Raw genomic sequence first — 17,589 nt, forward strand, 5'->3', positions numbered from 1 at the left:
GTGATTCACGCACATCACGCTGCATGAGTGGTCAGAGGATGGACCGAGAAGGATTGAATGGCTGTCACTTTTTTTTGTTGTGGTGGTTTTTCTTTCAAGAGTTCAGATATTCGATCTATAAAGTTCGACATCATTTATTTTACCCAGTGCTTTGGATCTCTGTGTATATTTCCAAAACAATGATATTATACTATGATATTAAAAAACGGAGACGAATGTGTGTTCCGTTTAATTATAGTTGTTTTAGTAGAAATAACAATGAGACAGGATAAGATAACAAATGTTTCATTTGGGAAATTCTGTTAAAGTAGTTGAAAATTATTATTATTAGTGTTATTATTATTCATTCATTTCCTTTCATCCCTTATGAAAGGAGAGGCGAAAAATGCCATAATTCATTGTGATGTCCCTGAGTTCATGAAAAAAACCCTACTTGTTAAGATGTTGTCTGCCCTGAAGAACATAAATCTATAAGGTTAATTATAATCAATTAATAATGTTTGTTTTTGTATTGTAGGCTTTAGGATTATTCAGTTCAGTTCAGTGACTGTTATTGCATTTATAGAAATCCTAGGGAGGAGGAAATGAGTTGGTCAATTGGATCACAACAGGCAGGGCAAATTATTGTGATACTGCATATTGCAAATTTTCTGCAATATCACACTGAGATCTACTAATAATGCACTATAATTTATTTACAAAGATGGAGCCAGTTCACTTTAGAAATAAACAGCATTCTGCCCAGAGCTGCACATATTAGCAGCTCAAAATTCAGCAGACCTGAAGGGGAAATGTAAGGAAGGGAGTGGAAGGCCTACTACCAGCCAAATAATCCAGTGTAAATTCAGGTTTCAACATATGTTTCCCTCTGAAAACAGCATGAGAGGAGAATAAAGGAGAATCAATATGCTTTTGATTTAAGGGCTAATTTTTCTGATATAATCAATGGGCACAGTGCAAAAGGTTCTGTGTAATTTATCCAGAGGAGGGCTTTATTATTTCAATAAGGAGAGGCCATTAGAAAGAATGAACATGATTTATTGATGTAGAGAATAAAGATAGAGATATTTGGTGGTTAGACTCCAATGGCCTGACTCAGTGGAACAGAACCCCAGGTGTGATAGGGATTAGAGGAGGACCCCCCAGAGTCTAGACGCTGGTGGTGGAGATGAAGACAGTGGCTTAGATGGAACCTAAGTGATGAGAGGCGGTGATGAGGAGGGGGTGGGCTGCACGAAGGCATCTGCAAAGGAGAATGACAGATTCAAAGTATGTGGCACGAATGCTGATTGGCCTGAAAAAGGCCGGGAGAAGATGATTGGACTAGACCAGGGATGTCACAAACAGCTTGACAGTGCGGGAAAGTGGAAGTGATGTCAAGCTTAGATTTAGTCGGCAACACCAGGAGCGGACAGATGTGAGACCATAGAACTTCGCTATTATACTTCACATAAGGTTCATTACAAACTGTTCCACCGTATGAAACTGAAGTGTGGAACAGCTGACCCGTATGATATGCAGAACACAAAACAGTATTTACTGTCAGATGACAAGCTGTCTCTGTTGTTGACATTTATGCGTGAGCCTTTTTAATAGCACATTGCAACACTCAGGCATTAACATAACAGAGTAACATGGATTCATTAATAGTTGAATTTTCCCTGACATCAACAGAGAGCAATTACTTGTTCTGAGTTGAAGTTGCTTTGGCATCACTGTGTATAACATTAAAAAGTTTAAGGTAACAATACATTAATACAGTAATATAATCCTTCTTCTATATTACGCGTTTACATAGCAGTGGGTTTCTTTTAATGCTTTCAATTATTTTGGCTTATAATTTAAATCAAGTACTGTGAGATGTACTGCTAATACATTTATGAAAACACAAAATCTTTAAATAAAAATGAAGAGAACTGGGTCAAGTAAAATTTACAAGCAGAAGTCTGTAGGTTCAATATTTAGGAATTGTAAATAACTTGGTTGTACCAAATGGCTGTGTTCACTGCATGAACTATATTATATGTGCAGCTTGAAACAGCTGAAACAGTAACAGCTTGTTGTTCTGTCTCTGTCCTAAACCTCTTTGTAGTGTTTTGTTTGGTGATCCTGATGATGGTGGTGGTCATCTATAGAAAAGAACCTCTCTGTTGCAGGCTTAGACCATATAGAAGACAGGAGTACACAGTAAGGAGTACCAACTACCACCGGGGTGGCTGTAGCTCAGGTGGTAGAGCAGATCAGCCACTGACTGGAAGGCTGGTGGTTTGATCCTTGGCTTCCCCAGGCTACATGCCAAATATCCTTGGGCAAGATACCAACCCCAAGTTGCTCTCCAATAGGAGTGTGAATGTTGGTTAGATTGCACTTAAGTATAGAAGCAAGTTCTTGTGATTGGGTGAATGAGGCATGTTGTTTACAGCGCTTTGAGTACTCTGGGAGAGTAGAGAAGGGCTATATAAGACTCAGTCCATTTACACTGCTATTAATTATTTAGCTTGTCTTATGAAATAAGACAGAGGTTATTCAATTGGGCCTTAGATTAGGGCTTAGGAGGTTAGCACTGTCTAAATTGTAGGTGTATAGACAAATAAAAATTTATCTGGTGAAGAGTGAGTAGATAACGAGTAAAACAAACTCACCACTGTGGGTCCAAATCAAGCCATTACTTCGTAATAACTTTGTTAAATCTGCCTTCTCTTGAATATCTTCCCCACCAAAACAGCAGGCATTCTTTGATCGGCATTGCCAACAATGGGCACAATGCTGCCCAGAACTATTGGACCAAGGTAAGGATAGTCTGTGTGTGTCAAACCGAGCTTCCTAGAAGGCTGTTCATCATCAGGATACCAAATAACTATCACTTAGATGGACATTTCCCACCAATGTCTTTCCAAGAGCTTTTTCATAAGGAGGACAGGCAGAGACAGATCTAGAGCATGATCGGCCGGTACTTTGACCGTATAGGCTGCCATGACGAGATGAGCTGGAGATAATTAGCCTCACTTAGCATAAAGACTGGAAGTGGGGTCTAACAGCAAATCTGACCTGCTGTTGAACATCACAAAGGATTCTGTGCAGGCCAGTCAAGTTCTTCCACATCAAACCTGCTTATCCGTGTCTATATGTTGGAATACAGGCACTATCCCCAAACTGTTCCCTCAAAGTTGGGAGCACGAAACTGTCCAAAGTGTCTAGGTGTGCTGAAGCATTAAGAATTCCCTTCACTGGAACTAAGGGGTCGAGGCCAGCTCCTGAAAACAACCTTACATCATATTCCCACTTCCACCAAACTTTACACAAGTACCGTTCTTTTGACAACCGCCAAACCCAGACTCATTCCCCAGACTGCAAGACAGAGAAGCGTGATTTGTCACTCCAGAGTCCAGTGGTGGCATTACAATAGGGCGTCTGACAGATGAGCAGTCATTGGATATTCACCTGTCAAACCACACTTGGAAGGACAGCTGAAGACACACAATGGCAGAGTCAATCATATGCAAGGCTCCAGAGGCCAACTTCCACGTACTGCACAGGCCTCAAGGATTATGCTCTTTGAGGAGGCTCTTCATCAAGCCACAACATGAGGGCACTTTCCATCTTTTGCAGCTGGTAGATCGACAACAGAGCCATCAGAGAAAGGAAAGGAGTTGTGGGAAGTGAGTACTTATGCATTGAGACTGCTGATTGAGCTCTCTGATTCTCGAGTATTCTCATGATAATGACCATGACTCAAGCAGTACATTCCTTAATGATGTGAATGACTTTGTCATTGTCAGAATTGTCTATTCCTTTAAAATCAGTTTCCAAATAGTAACTGTTCTGAGTTCACCAGTGACTGTTAGTTCCATTTGAGAGGAAGGTATGAATGCATGTTTGATCTTTAACTAGATCAAACATTTACCATAGAAATAAAAAACCACAGAGCATCTCAAAGATGTACTTTGAAACTTGCATGTTTTTACATATATTGAGAATGGTCCATACTGACCTGAACTTTGGGTATTCAGAAACTGTAAGACTCTTTATTAGGAGGATCATCTATACTTTAAATCCAAATACATATACAGTGCTATGCTTTAAAAAGTAAACTTCTCTGGTGCATTGTCAGAGTAAGCAGTGGATACCAAAAGGTTGATTCTGTTCATCTGGATGTAGTGTTTTCAGTGGGAGAAATGTTTCGTCACACATTGTCTCATACGACAGCATTCCAGCTCCTGTTCAGTGGACCACACATTACGCTCACTTGTTCAGAAACCTCTAAAATACAGCTGTTCCTGTTTAACTCATTTAAAAACTCAAGAGACAAACTGTTTTCCTGATTAATCCAGATTATTCACAACTGATCTGGCACAGAACGTGATATTTATTTATCTGTAAAGATTTTTTTTTAAATAAAAAAATTAAGATGAAAAGTCTTTGCATTGTAAATGCCAATGTATATAAACAAAAAGAGATCTTTTATGCCCGTGTGCAGTTTAAGTACCAAGCCTTGTGTACATTGCTGTGGAGCATACACAAGATTGCATGAGTGTGTGGACAAATCTTCAGTTAGAGCCAGATAAGCCCCTTCATGTGATTAGTGAAGCACTTATGTGGTTAAAAATGAAATGTAGGATATGAAGGTGCAGAGATAAGCAAGATATGGGATAATCAATTCAAAAAATGATCATTGGGCTGTCCTCCAATGAGTGTTGAGTATGCCCAGAACACCCTACCCAGGAAGTGCCCATAACCGGGTCATAATGTGAAGGAATAACGGGTCTTGGCAAATGAGTAAAACTCAGCTGCAAACAATCCCAGTACGAGCTGGAGGGCACGTAATCTGCAAAAAGTACAGATGAGATCCTGAGACCACCAAAGTGGAAGCCTTCTACCACTTGGCTACACCAGACAAAGCTCTAGGTGTGGGTGTAGTGAGTCCAACCTTAAAACTGAACAATGTTTTTTAATATAATGGAGGAAATATCTTCTTTTATAAGATTTAGAAACAAATATTAAAAGTATGAGGACAATGCATTGTTTCATTAGTTCCTGTTTTCTTACTCTCCTGTAAATTAAGTATTGAATTGTTTATATATGTTTATGACTGCACATGGGTTTGATTAGGTGGATTATGCATAGGTGCTTGTAAGTCTGTAAATGGGCTAAAACAATAATTAATCAGAATCAGAATATTTTATTTATCCCAGAGCAAATTATTTAAGCAAGAGAGTTTACATAAGCTTACATAATAATAAGCTCAGTTATTATTGTTGTTATTGAAATCTGGGTCTTATTTTAATGTTGGAGCTGCCAAGACCACATAGAAATTTCATGGATGTAAAAAAGGAGAATATGCAGAAGACTGGTGTGACAGAAGTCAGTGCAAGAATAGGGTGAGATCTGAGTCATCTGCTGTGACTCAGATTATCTGGTTTGGTTTGGAGATGGTGAAATTAACAAAAAGACACAAATAACAAGAGCCAGAACTGAAGGTGGCAGAGTTAATAAGGCAAGGTTCACATGGTTTGGACATGTGCACAGAGAAGACAGTGGATCTACTGGCCAACAGATGTTGAATATGGAGGAGGAAGACCTCAGTAAAAGTTAATAGATGTAGTGAGGAGGACTTGCAGGGTTGGTGTGACAGAAATGGAGGCAGATGATCTACTGTGGTGACTCCTAAAGGGAGCAGCTAAAAGAAGAAAAAAAGTAAACTGGTTGTGCTAAGTTGCATTGTCCATATTTATAACAGTTTGTACAGTCTGTGTGATATAGATGCACATTTATTTTGTACATTATCATGTGTTATTATTATTATTATTATTATTATTATTATTATTATTATTATTATTATTATTATTATTATTATTATTAGGGATGAGTTCCTGCCCCAAGTGGAGGAGTTCAAGTATCTCGGGGTCTTGTTCGCGAGTGATGGGAGAAGGGAGCCGGAGATCGACAGACGGATTGGGGCTGCAGCTGCAGTAATGCGGACGCTGCACCGGTCCGTCGTGAAGAGGGAGCTGAGTGTAAAAGCGAAGCTCTCAATTTACCGGTCGATCTACGTCCCTACCCTCACCTATGGCCACGAGCTGTGGGTAGTGACCGAAAGAACGAGATCGCGGATACAAGCGGCAGAAATGAGCTTCCTCCGAAGGGTGGCTGGCCTCTCCCTTAGAGATAGGGTGAGAAGTTCGGCCATCCGGGAGGGGCTCAGAGTAGAGCAGCTGCTGCTCCACATCGAAAGGAGCCAGCTGAGGTGGTTCGGGCATCTGATAAGGATGCCCCCTGGGCGCCTCCTGGGTGAGGTGTTCCAGGCATGTCCCACCGGGAGGAGGCCCCGGGGCAGACCCAGGACACGCTGGAGAGATTATATCTCTCGGCTGGCCTGGGAACGCCTTGGTATTCCCCCGGATAAGCTGGAGGAGGTGGCTGGGGAGAGGGAGGTCTGGTCCTCTTTCCTTAGGCTGCTGCCCCCGCGACCCGGCCCCGGACAAAGCGGATGAAAATGGATGGATGGAAGGATATTAATATTATTATTATTATTATTATTATTATTATTATTATTATTATTATTATTATTATTATTATTATTATTATTATTATTATTGTTGTTGTTGTTGTTGTTGTTATTTATATGGTTTGCCACTGGATTTAAAAATGCTTGGTGATGTCAAAGTGCCATTGAGGGAATAAATTCATCAGTTATTGAAGGACTGTGCAGGAAATGATACTGGTGGTGGGAGATCATTCTGGCTTAATTTTTTTAATTGCTTATCCAGTTATGGGGAGGGCTATTGCAGCAGACACTGAGTATGACACAGAGTACACAATAGGGCCAATTTAGTCTCACTAATTACATCAGAGTATCCCCAAAGGGGCAGCATGCAAACTCCACACAGCAAAGCCCTGGTTAAGGTTTGAGTCTAGAAGGTTCTTGCTGTGAAATGAGGGCGCTAATGACTGCAGCATTGTGTTCACTTATTAGATTAAATCAGTAATTTAAAAAAACACCACCTGCTCTGCTAATAAAATGCTTTCCCATAAGAATGAAACCTCCCCCTCCCCCAAACAAACAAAACCATTTTCTGTAGGTCAGCAAAAGTTGGTGCATCAATGACTGGTTTACACCATGATTTGTTCAATTTGGACCATCGTGGGCTTAAATCAAAGTACATGGAGAACAGATTACTTTGTGCACAGTAGCAAAATTATTTCACAAAAAGTTTCCACTCCCAAAAATACTAGCCTCCATAACCATAATCATTGTCAATCATTTAGTCTATTTGCTTCGTGCAGGCCGTTTGCTAATGTTCACTGGAGGTACTTCTTCACTAGGAGTGATATATGTTGTGGGTTGTTGTCATGTGGCCCAGACCCACTTTTCCTGAAACCTTATCATATTAAGGACATACTCCTTCAAGGACTTGAGCCTGACTTTAATGTTGTACCCCCTCAAGTTTTACCTCTCATTCATTTAATTTTCTTTTAGTCTTAAATTAAACAAACAACTTATGAAATAAAAGTAAAGCAAAACAAAACAAAACATACATAAATCAAAAACAAGAAATAAGCAAGCCCCGCCACAGTATAGTTTCTTTCATATGAAAAATACAGAATGTGTAAATTTGCAGATTCACAAGTTATGGAAAAAAAAAAAAACCCCACAAAAAACCAAAAAACCCAAAATAGCACTACAACACTATTCTATTCCTTTCAATATTTTCACCAGTGTCCCTTTCTGTTCCATCAACCTTTATTTCTTCTGCCAGTTTTGGCCCTATGTTTACGAAGAATTCATTAAAACCATTTACTATCTCTTTCATGTTATTAATACTTCTTGTCCCTTCTATAAAGTACCCAGGGTAATCATTATTCCTTGATTCATTTTTGACTGTAGCTGCCTCCACCAGTGTGTGAATGTGAGAGTGAATGAATAGTGGCATTGTAAAGCGCTTTGGGTGCCTTGAAAAGCGCTATATAAATCCAATCCATTATTATTATTATTATTATTATTATACTTGTGAGGGTGCTGGGAGCATCTCCCTCACTAAGTGATGTAGGCACTCACAGTGTCTGATAGGAAGTTTTGATTTTGTTATGTTTTTGTTTTGAAGTCCGTTAACCTCTCTCTCTCCCTCCCTTGAAGTCAACTTCCTGAAGGCCTTAGTCATGGAGTGCACACATGATTATGGCCTAATGATGTTCACCTGAATGGAGTTGAACCATCTGATGAGAGCGGGGGGGCAGTGGGTTGAATTTTCAGTTTGATTTGATTTAGTTAGTTGGGATATTGCTTAGCTGGGGGGTGTTTTGTAATCAGATATTTGTGAGGTGTGTCAAAATAACCGCAGTATTTCACTGTATAGGTTTTTGTAGCTGGGCTGTGTGGGTGGGAAGACCTTTTACATTTTATTGGTGATGGTATGACCAGCATCTATTTAAGGAGGGGTTTGTTGAGAGGCTTGTGTGGTTATTTTTAGATGTGTTGCTGGTGAGCATGATGGAAAACCTCTGTACCATAAAAAGAGAGAATATATTCAAAGCTTAGAAAACAATTGAAGGCTCGTGTGGTTGTTTTTTTCCATTTGGTCCCCTTCACATTGTCTTGCCACCCCTACAATACTGTTTAATACATTCCATATACCTCTTGTGTTATCTTTGTGTTCTAACCTTTTAATGTAATACTCTCTTTTACAGGATCTCATTATATTAGTTAATTTATTTTTGTAAGTTTTATACCTCCTTTCAGTTTCTATGGTTCTCTTTTTTTTATGAATTCTCGATATAGGGTATTCTTTTTTTTGCTGGCATTTTGTAGTCCTTTAGTTATCCATGGTCTTCCTACATAGTTGTGTTTCCTGCTGATTTCAATTACTGGGCAGTTTTTTTTTTATCAAGTAATGTGTTAAATGTTCTTAAAAATACTTCGTAAGCTTTATTGACTTCTGTTTGTTCATATATAATATTCCAATCTTGCTTTAAAAGTTCATTTCTAAGACAGTTTAATGTCTTCTCTGTTCTTATTCTTTTGTAAATAATCTTGTGTCCATCGTTCACTTTATAATGGCAATTATAAGATGCAAAGACAGGTAAATGGTCACTTATATCGTTGATTAATAGCCCACTTTTTATCTTTCCTTCTATTATATTTGTAAATGTATTATCTAATAGAGTTGCACAATGAGATGTTATTCTGGTCGGTCTTGTTATCAGTGGAAATAAACCCATGCTGTACATGGAATCAATAAATTCTTCTGCACTCTTATTATGATTTGGATTCAATAAGTCAACATTAAAGTCCCCACAGATAAACATTCTTTTCTGATTTATATTTGTAAATAAGTCCTCCATATTATCCTTAAATATCTCAATCTTAGATCCTGATGTTCTATATATACAACTGACAATTAGGTTTTTCCCTTTTTCCATACTTATTTCCACTGATAAACATTCCATCACTCCATCAATAACAGTCGTCACTGTTCCCATTCTTTCGTACTTTAGGTTTTTATCAGTGTAAAGTGCCACCCCACCTCCTTTCTTGTTGATCCTGTCTACATGAAGGAATTCATATCCATTTATTTTAAAGTCTTCTTCTTTTCCAGGAGTTATCCAGGTCACCTTGAATGGCTGTTCAAACTGTGTTATGTAGTCTTTGATGGATTGAAAGTTTGCATATAAGCTTCGACTATTAAAGTGGACCATTGTTATACCCTTTTATACCTTGATTTTCTTTTTAAGTTGCTCATTTGTATAATAATTGCATTCATTTGTCTTATTGTTAAAGAAATCACAATCAGGATCTATGTTGCTGTCATACACCAATGTCTTATTTTCAATATCTATATGAGTTGTTAGTTGAAAACTGTCAGACGTCTGAGTTGGTTGTGCAGCTTAGACGGTCCCATCATATTTAGCACTGCTTTGCATTCTGATTTAGCAGTTATATTTTTCTATATTATATTATTATATATTTTCTGTCATCTCTTTGATGACTAGAACCTTAGCCTGCACTGGTGTTCCATTTAACTTAATGAATATTTTACAGTCTGATGTCCAAGTTGACTGTATTTTCTTCTGTTTTCTTAATATTCTTGCAGACTTCTCAGTCCGGTTCTTAGAAATGCTGCGATAACTTTCTATATCCATTTCCTGCTTTGTGAGCAGCAGCAGTTTTCTTTTTGACTTGATGCTTGTCAAGTTAAAGGTCAAACCCTTGTTGGGGATTTTATACTGTATGTACACTGATAACTTGTTAACTTGATTTTATTAGTCTGAGCATTAAAAAGCTAAAGCACATCATTACACACTAGGAGGCTAAAAATATTAACCCTAAAATTAACCCGTTTTTCTGAAATTATTTTGTTATTGTGTGCAAATAGAAATAATTTATGCTCTCTAAGAAAACAAATAAACTGCTATATTTAGAAATCCTATGTTGAAAGTCCCCTTGCTTTGTTGAAAAAAGCAGTTTTAACCAAAACATGAAGTTTCATTGGATGTTTTATCCTCGTCTGTAACAGGTGAGATAGATGTGCCATCTTGTGGTTGTTTTTTTTTACTTAATTAGATATAAAAATAGAGCACCAGAAAAAAATATCAACCCTTCATTTCAAATCAGACCTCTTTGTACTTTTTAGTACTCCAGCTTCCATCAGACAGTAAACACCGTTTTGTGGAGTTTGCATAAAACTGATCCACCATACTTGAGATTGTTCCTTTCACAGTTTTGCTGAATGTAAAGCTGTGCAAATGATTCTGGGTCAGAAAAGCTTCCCTGCATTCTGCAAGTGTCCACATATAGGAGAATATTTTAGGCATACTGTTATAAACATTTTAAACATTCTCTAGCATATTAAAGAGTATGGTTGGGTAAATGAGTGTTTGTTTGATTTTATCCAATTCTAATCAACCTAGTTACATTTAAGCTATAAACAAAACCACCTACTTTCCACTTGTGACACTTCTTGGTTAATTAATTATTGGAGTAAATGCACCATTTTTCCTTTACATATTTTTCTGTCCTAATGCTGATCACACCATCACTAAGCTGGTTCTAGATTAGGGATACTAGGAATTAGGCATTGGATGAAAAGAAGTATATACAGCAAGTAAAATGAACATTGAACGTGTCACCAGATTTCCAGATGAGTATATTTGTAAATGTGCTATTGACTTGAAATTCTCAACTCATCCAATCCACACATGCAACGAAATCAAACCATAGATGTCCATAAATTAAATCATGTGTATTAATGAGAAATGACACTGGAAAAAAGTACTGATAACGCTTACTGAAATGTATTTAATACTAAAAGCGTATGTTGGTGATGACAGCTTTAAGATGCCTCCTGTATGGAGAGGTTAGTCCCATGCATTGCTCAGGCGGGATTCACTCATTTGTCCACAGTCAGGTTCTGTGGGCCCCTTTTATGAACTCTGAGCTTTAGTTCTTTTCATAGATTTTGGATTGAGGTCAGATGATTAGCTGGGTAATTCTTGCAGCTTTATTTTCTTTGTCTGAAACCACATAAGAGTTTCCTTGTCTGTTTGGGATCATTCTCTTGCTTAAATGTCCACCCTTCAGCCTTTCTTCAATTGTGCCATGGTGAAAAATGACCACACACCATGATGACACAGGTTTGTCTAAATGTTGTTCAGCAAGCTTTCAACCTGCTTTTTCTCATTAATGGAGTCTTGCATGGTGAGCATGCACACAAGCCATGGTGGTTGAGGTACTTACTGTTTTCTTTCTTTTTTTTTGCAACAAAAGATCCAAAGATTTTGAAAGTACTCATTGGTTTTGCCCATCATGAAACCTTGGTAACAAGATACCTTATTAAGGCCATCACCTGGGACTGAACCAGCTGATATTAATGTGCACTAAGTGGCAGGATTGTTTTTTAATCACTGATAGATTTCAGCTGGTGTCATGACTTTTCACACCTTCCTTCCTTTTTTCTATGTTTAATACACTTTCCCTGTGTCATTTTTCCATTATTAGACATAATTTATTGACACTTATGGTTTGATTCCTTTGTATGTTTGGAGCGGATGAGCTGATACTGACGTCTGGTGAGAATTTAATGTCATTAAAACCTTTAGAAATATATTTACTTAGAAAATTGGTGGCATGTTCAATTACCTGGTGTAAGGACACTATAGTTGACCCTGTTGCACAACTATAACAATAGCAGCAGATCCCTCTGTCAGTAAACAGAAGCCTATTCACAATCAAAGAGTAAGGACAAATGCAGACAAGTCATATCTCCTATACGACTTTGTGCAATGTCTAGAAATAGATTTTTTTTTTTGCCCCTTTAAAAACTTACATGGGTACCTGTAGAGTGCTTTTCTACTCTGAAAACTCACAGCACTTAAACACAATAAGGCTCTTGACACAACTCATTCAATGTAAGACTTTCACATAGAAAACTTTAATACACTAAATATATGTATATTCAGTATGACACCAATGATGCCTCAGTTCAGTCTGATGGGAATTCCTGTGTGAACTGAGTCCAGTTTACAATCATAATTTACTCTCTTCACTTTACTTGTCATGTACTGTACATTTATTTTCATCACACTTCCTGTATCATGGACTACTGGAATGACACCATGAAATATTGGATTCATACCAGTTTTAACTCTCGTCTCAAAGACTTATACCGAATGAAACAACAGATGTCTTTCTTCATTTCTGTTTTGTAAAGAAATAGTAAAATTATTTTGTTTATAAGTCAGACTGAGAGAGAGTCGTGTAACTCCAGGGATCCCAGGAAAGATCTTTGAGGTCAGCAGCCATCCTCTTGAAATCCAAGTCAGGGTGAATCCTAAACAATCCTGACCAACATATGAATGAGCTCTATGTGCTCAGTTTTAGACCATGTCCACTAGCTTGAATTTACCCTCCTGCTTGACTGGAAGGACATTGATGAAAGTCTTGTAGAGGACGGCTCCTCTTGGCAGCTTGGTGATGACCTGAGTAGCCTCTGGGCTCCGTGGTGCTGGGACATAGACCTCCTTAGTGAACCTGACATAGCCATCCTCCAGAGCAAAGAGTGTCTTGTTGGTTCCCATTCCAACCTTCAGGGCAAGGAAAAAGGACCAGCAGTGAAACAAGATGAAAAGCAGTTACACCAGCTCTTCACTGTCTGCCACAGCTCACTAGGGATGGGTATTGATAAGATTTTCACGATTCCATTTTCGATTTTGTTTAACGATTCGCTTCTTTATCGATTCTTATTTTTAAAAAAGGAGAACACTAAGGTCGATTAGCTTAGAACTTTGTTTTAGATCTTCTCTTTGAATAACTTTTAACATAAATTATTCTGTAGCAATTACACAAGAATATCCAGTAATGTCCCTGCCTACAATTAAACACATTCACTTACTGAAAATCATCTGCTGTGGCAAATGGGTGCAAGGCTTTGACCACAAACTGAGTCACTGCTCGGTGACATTCGTCTATCCTGGCCTGAAAGGAGACGCTAACGGTAGACTGCAGCGAGAACTGCCAGCATCTGAGCCAGACTCTGTCTGTCTCTCTCATCATGGTCACCTAAATGCACAGTAATGGCAGGTTTTGTAATAAGGCAGATCGCGCTATCATAATATGCACTGTTGATTATTTATCTGCCGCATTAACGGGAGAGGACGTGCAAACGTTACCGCTGCTGCTGGGCTGAGATTCACGAGTCCGGAGCGGAATTAAAAACACGACATTCATTTAAGGTCATTGCGTGTTTTGTGAGTAAATGCTTTTGCATATTCATAGTGTTTCCTCCCTTAAATGAAATATCTACTTTGCAAGTTGTCCTGTTGTCATCTGTTCTCGTAAAGTATAACCAAACTTTTGTGCGTTTGAGCTGCTTAGGCGTCGTGTTTCCTGCCAGGTAAATGACGCTCCGCAACGTGGTGACGTCATTCGGAGCGACTGGAACCGATAAGGGAATCGTTTGCAAAAATGGCAAACAATTCCAAGGAATTGAAACAGTGGGAACCGGTTCTCAACAAGAACCGGGTTTCGATACCCATCCCTACAGCTCACAGTGCCACATGGAACTAACTGTTGACAATGTGGTGTTAAGATGAAACTTTTAATTCTAGGCTGAAAGTCCATCACACCAACATTTTTGGATAGTGTGCAACTTACATGAGCTCCTGGGTGATACCGCATCAGCCTCTGTGTTGCAAGGATGTTACCAGCATGGACAAAGTTTCCTACCACACGGAAGAGGGGGAAAAATAAAAAATTAATTCCAGCCCCGACCTTTTATGCCAATTCTAGCTATTGTATACACTTCTTGCTTACGCTATGAAAAGTCAAATTCAGCAATGCCACCAGTTTTAGAAGCCATCAGTGACATGTGTCAAGTGTCTGTATTGCTGTATCACTGCATTCTTCTGAATTTCTCAGTCTGACAAATGCTGCTCATATCATAATAACAAAAGCTAAACATGAAACCAATATAAACTAAACTGAATTGAGCAGACCCATTCTGGAAAAAACCCCACAAGCAAACATTAAAACTAAATGCTAATAAAAACTAATGGAAAGCACAAAAATACATTAACTGTCCCACATCCTGTTAACTTCACCTGCACATCCCAATACTGCAGGCTAGAACAGGTCCAAACTTGGAATACAAATATATGGATATAATTGTTTGCTGCTACCATCTTGTTTCTTGAAGCCATATCTTCTTCCAGGGCTCTTTCCTCCGAGGTTCTTGCTGCTGCCGCCGGCTTTCTTAGACGCAAACCTCACCGAGTCCAGCAGAGAGAGCTGACCAGGTACCAACAAACCTGAAATCAGAACAACAAGCGCGTTCACTTGAGTTTTTTTCGCTTTAAATCCAGTTTCGGCACGTGACACTTTTTAAAAAAAATCTATATGTAGGACATGATATTGCCCCACTATTATGCCCTGACTGTTACCTAGTGGTATGAGGTCTTCAATCAACACACAGGGTTAGCTTACAGTGAACACGATCTACATTGCATTTATTGAGACGTGTCCCACGTATCTTAAACTAGCAGAACTGAGGAGAATCAATAAATTGCATCAACAGTGACGTGTACGTTAATATTTTAAAAGAACAAATCCTATTCGCTCTTCATTTGATCTGCATCGTGACATTCAGCGCTACCTCACATGCAGACAAGTTAGGACACAGTGGTTGCCAAGTTACACTTCGACAGAAGCACTTGCGCAAACTTCAAAGCCGCTCGTGTGAGCAGTAATCTGTAATGTCCGTTTGAAAGTTTGCCGCACTCACTGAAATGTTTGATACCTGTTCTGGACTTGACCATTAACGACACCAGCGTAGCCATCTTGAGCAATGTTGCCTACGTCATTCACCCGCGTCACATCCGTTTACCTTTGCTACGTTCAAGTTCCTCAAGAAATACAGAAAAGTCCGAAATAGAGACCAAAATGCACTACTTCTTCTTCTGTTAAATGAACATATAAGTATACCTGTCCAACCTGTATTGCAGTTAAGATACGTGATTTCAGTTGACAAATAGATGCCTTTGTTTGTTTGTACATATGTTGAATAAAGGCTTGTTGGAAAAAAACAAACAAACAACTTATTCTTCTTCCTTCTGCTATTTCTGTTGGCGGTTTTCAAACAACGACGGTGCATTACCGCCACCATTTGGTATGGAGTGTGGACCGAAATTACTAAAAAACAAAAACAAAAAAAAGAAAAACCCATGGTGTGTTAAAGAGCACAATATGGCCTGCTGAGACACTTCTTGAGCTCTTTTGAAATAAATCAACAAAGTCCAGTTTCATTTTCATGTAACCAAATTTTTGGATTAGCTGTCTTCTCTCAACCTCATATTTCCGATAATGCACTAAATCACGCTCTATGGTCTCATCTTCTCTATTGCTGTCATATTTTCCTGTATAATGCTATCCTATTAAAAATAATGTGCTGTTTAAACCTGTATGCCCAAGTCAAAGATGTGATCTTCTCTATGCTGTTCCTTCCTGTGCTTCTCCTCTCTCCTACTTTCCTTTGGATTTTGTAAAACCAACCTTCCTTTTCTTTTTTCATCCCATTGCTTTTTCCACCTCTTTTTCATTTTCTTATTATGCTGTTTATATCTGTCATGCTGACACTGAGTGACTTATTGTGGCTTTCTTTCCTGTTCTATCTGTCATTTCAGAATCAAAATCAGAGAGACTTTATTAATCCCAGAAGGCAATTGAGTTGTCATAGCAGCAAATATACAACAAAGATCAAGCGCTCATAGAAAATGAGTGTAGAAACCAATGACTGTAGAAAACACAGTCATTGTTAGAAACAGGCACGGTGGCACGGTGGTTAGCACTGTTGCCGCACAGCAAGAAGGTCCTGAGTTCAATTCCACCATCAGGCCGGGGTCTTCCTGTGTGGAGTTTGCATGTTCTCCCCGTGTTTGCGTGGGTTCCCTCTGGGTACTCCGGCTTCCTCCCACCGTCCAAAAGACATGCAGCTTGTGGGGATAGGTTAATTGGATAATCCAAATTACCACTAGGTATAAATGTGAGTGCGAATGGTTGTCTGTCCCTGTGTGTTAGCCCTGCAACAGACTGGCGACCTGTCCAGGGTGTACCCCGCCTCTCGCCCCATGACAGCTGGGATAGGCTCAAGCGCCCCCCGCGACCCTGAAAAAAAAATTCCATATTGTGCTGGTACCCACAAAAGTAACCATAAGTCCCATCAAACTGACTCTGTAAAGTGTTTGATGAATCTGCATTGTATGTGAGTTTAAAATAAAAACCGCGTCCTTTTTCTTCTGACCTGATCCAGATTAAATTGAGTTGCTTTCCTACTCACCATCCAGCCAAAGCTCTGTATTCCTCTTTTCTCTATTTCCCTGCTAATCTTGGATGATCTTGTTCATGTCCCTGTAGATTTGCCCAGTAGTTGAGTGTTAGCTGCTCTCTTCGGATTTTATCCTGCTGAATTATATGCTATACACCTGTAATCTAATACCTAACTAATAGTAATATTTGACTGTCTGTTAAAAAGACAGAAAAATACAAGTACAACTGACCATTTATACTAGTTAATAGACCTTCTCTCCACATCATATGCTTTTTCTATATAAAAGAAAACTGCCAATACACCTGTGGCTTAAGGATGCTGGATCCACATCTCCCTCTTCTAAAACCACTCTGATATTTCGCCATAAATCCTTTATCCTTTATTTATATAGTATTTCATTTTTCATTCTCTCCATTATTTTGCAGACATTAGATGTTAAAGTTATTGGTCTGTAGTTTCCTGGTTTTGGTTTCCTTCCTGGTTTATGTAAACCATTGTATAACAAACCTGATCCTTTGTCTTTGCAAACGGTATATTCAAGAAATCCTTTGTGTCATTTTCTAGATCTGTAATGCCTCTACCTATTTTTCCCGTCGTCACTATTGTTATTTAAACGAACTTTAGCAAAAGTTTCTACTAGCACACCTGCCTTCTCTTCATGATTCTCTGCTGCAGCTTCCTTGTCATTTTTAATGGTTCTTCTTACATTAGCCTGTGACCTTTTATATTCAATAATATTCTGAGAATTCTGATTCCTTTTTAATATCTTAAAAGC

General features: G+C 38.7%; 1 protein-coding gene across 2 annotated transcripts; it reads right to left on the reverse strand.

Moving 5' to 3' along the window:
- Window positions 1–12,396: 12,396 nt before the first annotated feature.
- On the reverse strand, window positions 12,397–15,562 carry mrpl27 (mitochondrial ribosomal protein L27). 2 transcript variants are annotated; one of them, XM_026177665.1, is made up of 4 exons: window positions 15,273–15,562; window positions 14,671–14,799; window positions 14,147–14,214; window positions 12,397–13,077 (listed from the first exon to the last, which is right to left on the reverse strand). In XM_026177665.1, the coding sequence occupies exons 1-4, from the start codon at window positions 15,325–15,327 to the stop codon at window positions 12,871–12,873; spliced, it is 459 nt and encodes a 152-aa protein (XP_026033450.1). In that variant the 5' UTR covers window positions 15,328–15,562; the 3' UTR covers window positions 12,397–12,870. The 2 variants fall into 2 exon arrangements, with proteins under 2 accessions (XP_026033450.1, XP_026033452.1); XM_026177667.1 differs by having other exon boundaries at window positions 15,288–15,556.
- Window positions 15,563–17,589: the final 2,027 nt, after the last annotated feature.

Source organism: Astatotilapia calliptera, chromosome 8, assembly GCF_900246225.1.
Source record: "Astatotilapia calliptera chromosome 8, fAstCal1.2, whole genome shotgun sequence".
Taxonomy (NCBI): domain Eukaryota; kingdom Metazoa; phylum Chordata; class Actinopteri; order Cichliformes; family Cichlidae; genus Astatotilapia; species Astatotilapia calliptera.

Excerpts from the sequence above, each read along its gene's own strand:
- mrpl27 (XM_026177665.1), bottom strand. The coding sequence starts at position 15,327 with ATGGCTACGCTGGTGTCGTTAATGGTCAAGTCCAGAACAGGTATCAAA. Across the intron at positions 14,800-15,272 it reads AACAGGTATCAAACATTTCA|GTTTGTTGGTACCTGGTCAG; the intron begins GTGAGTGCGGCA and ends TTCTGATTTCAG. Across the intron at positions 14,215-14,670 it reads TGGCTTCAAGAAACAAGATG|GAAACTTTGTCCATGCTGGT; the intron begins GTAGCAGCAAAC and ends TCCGTGTGGTAG.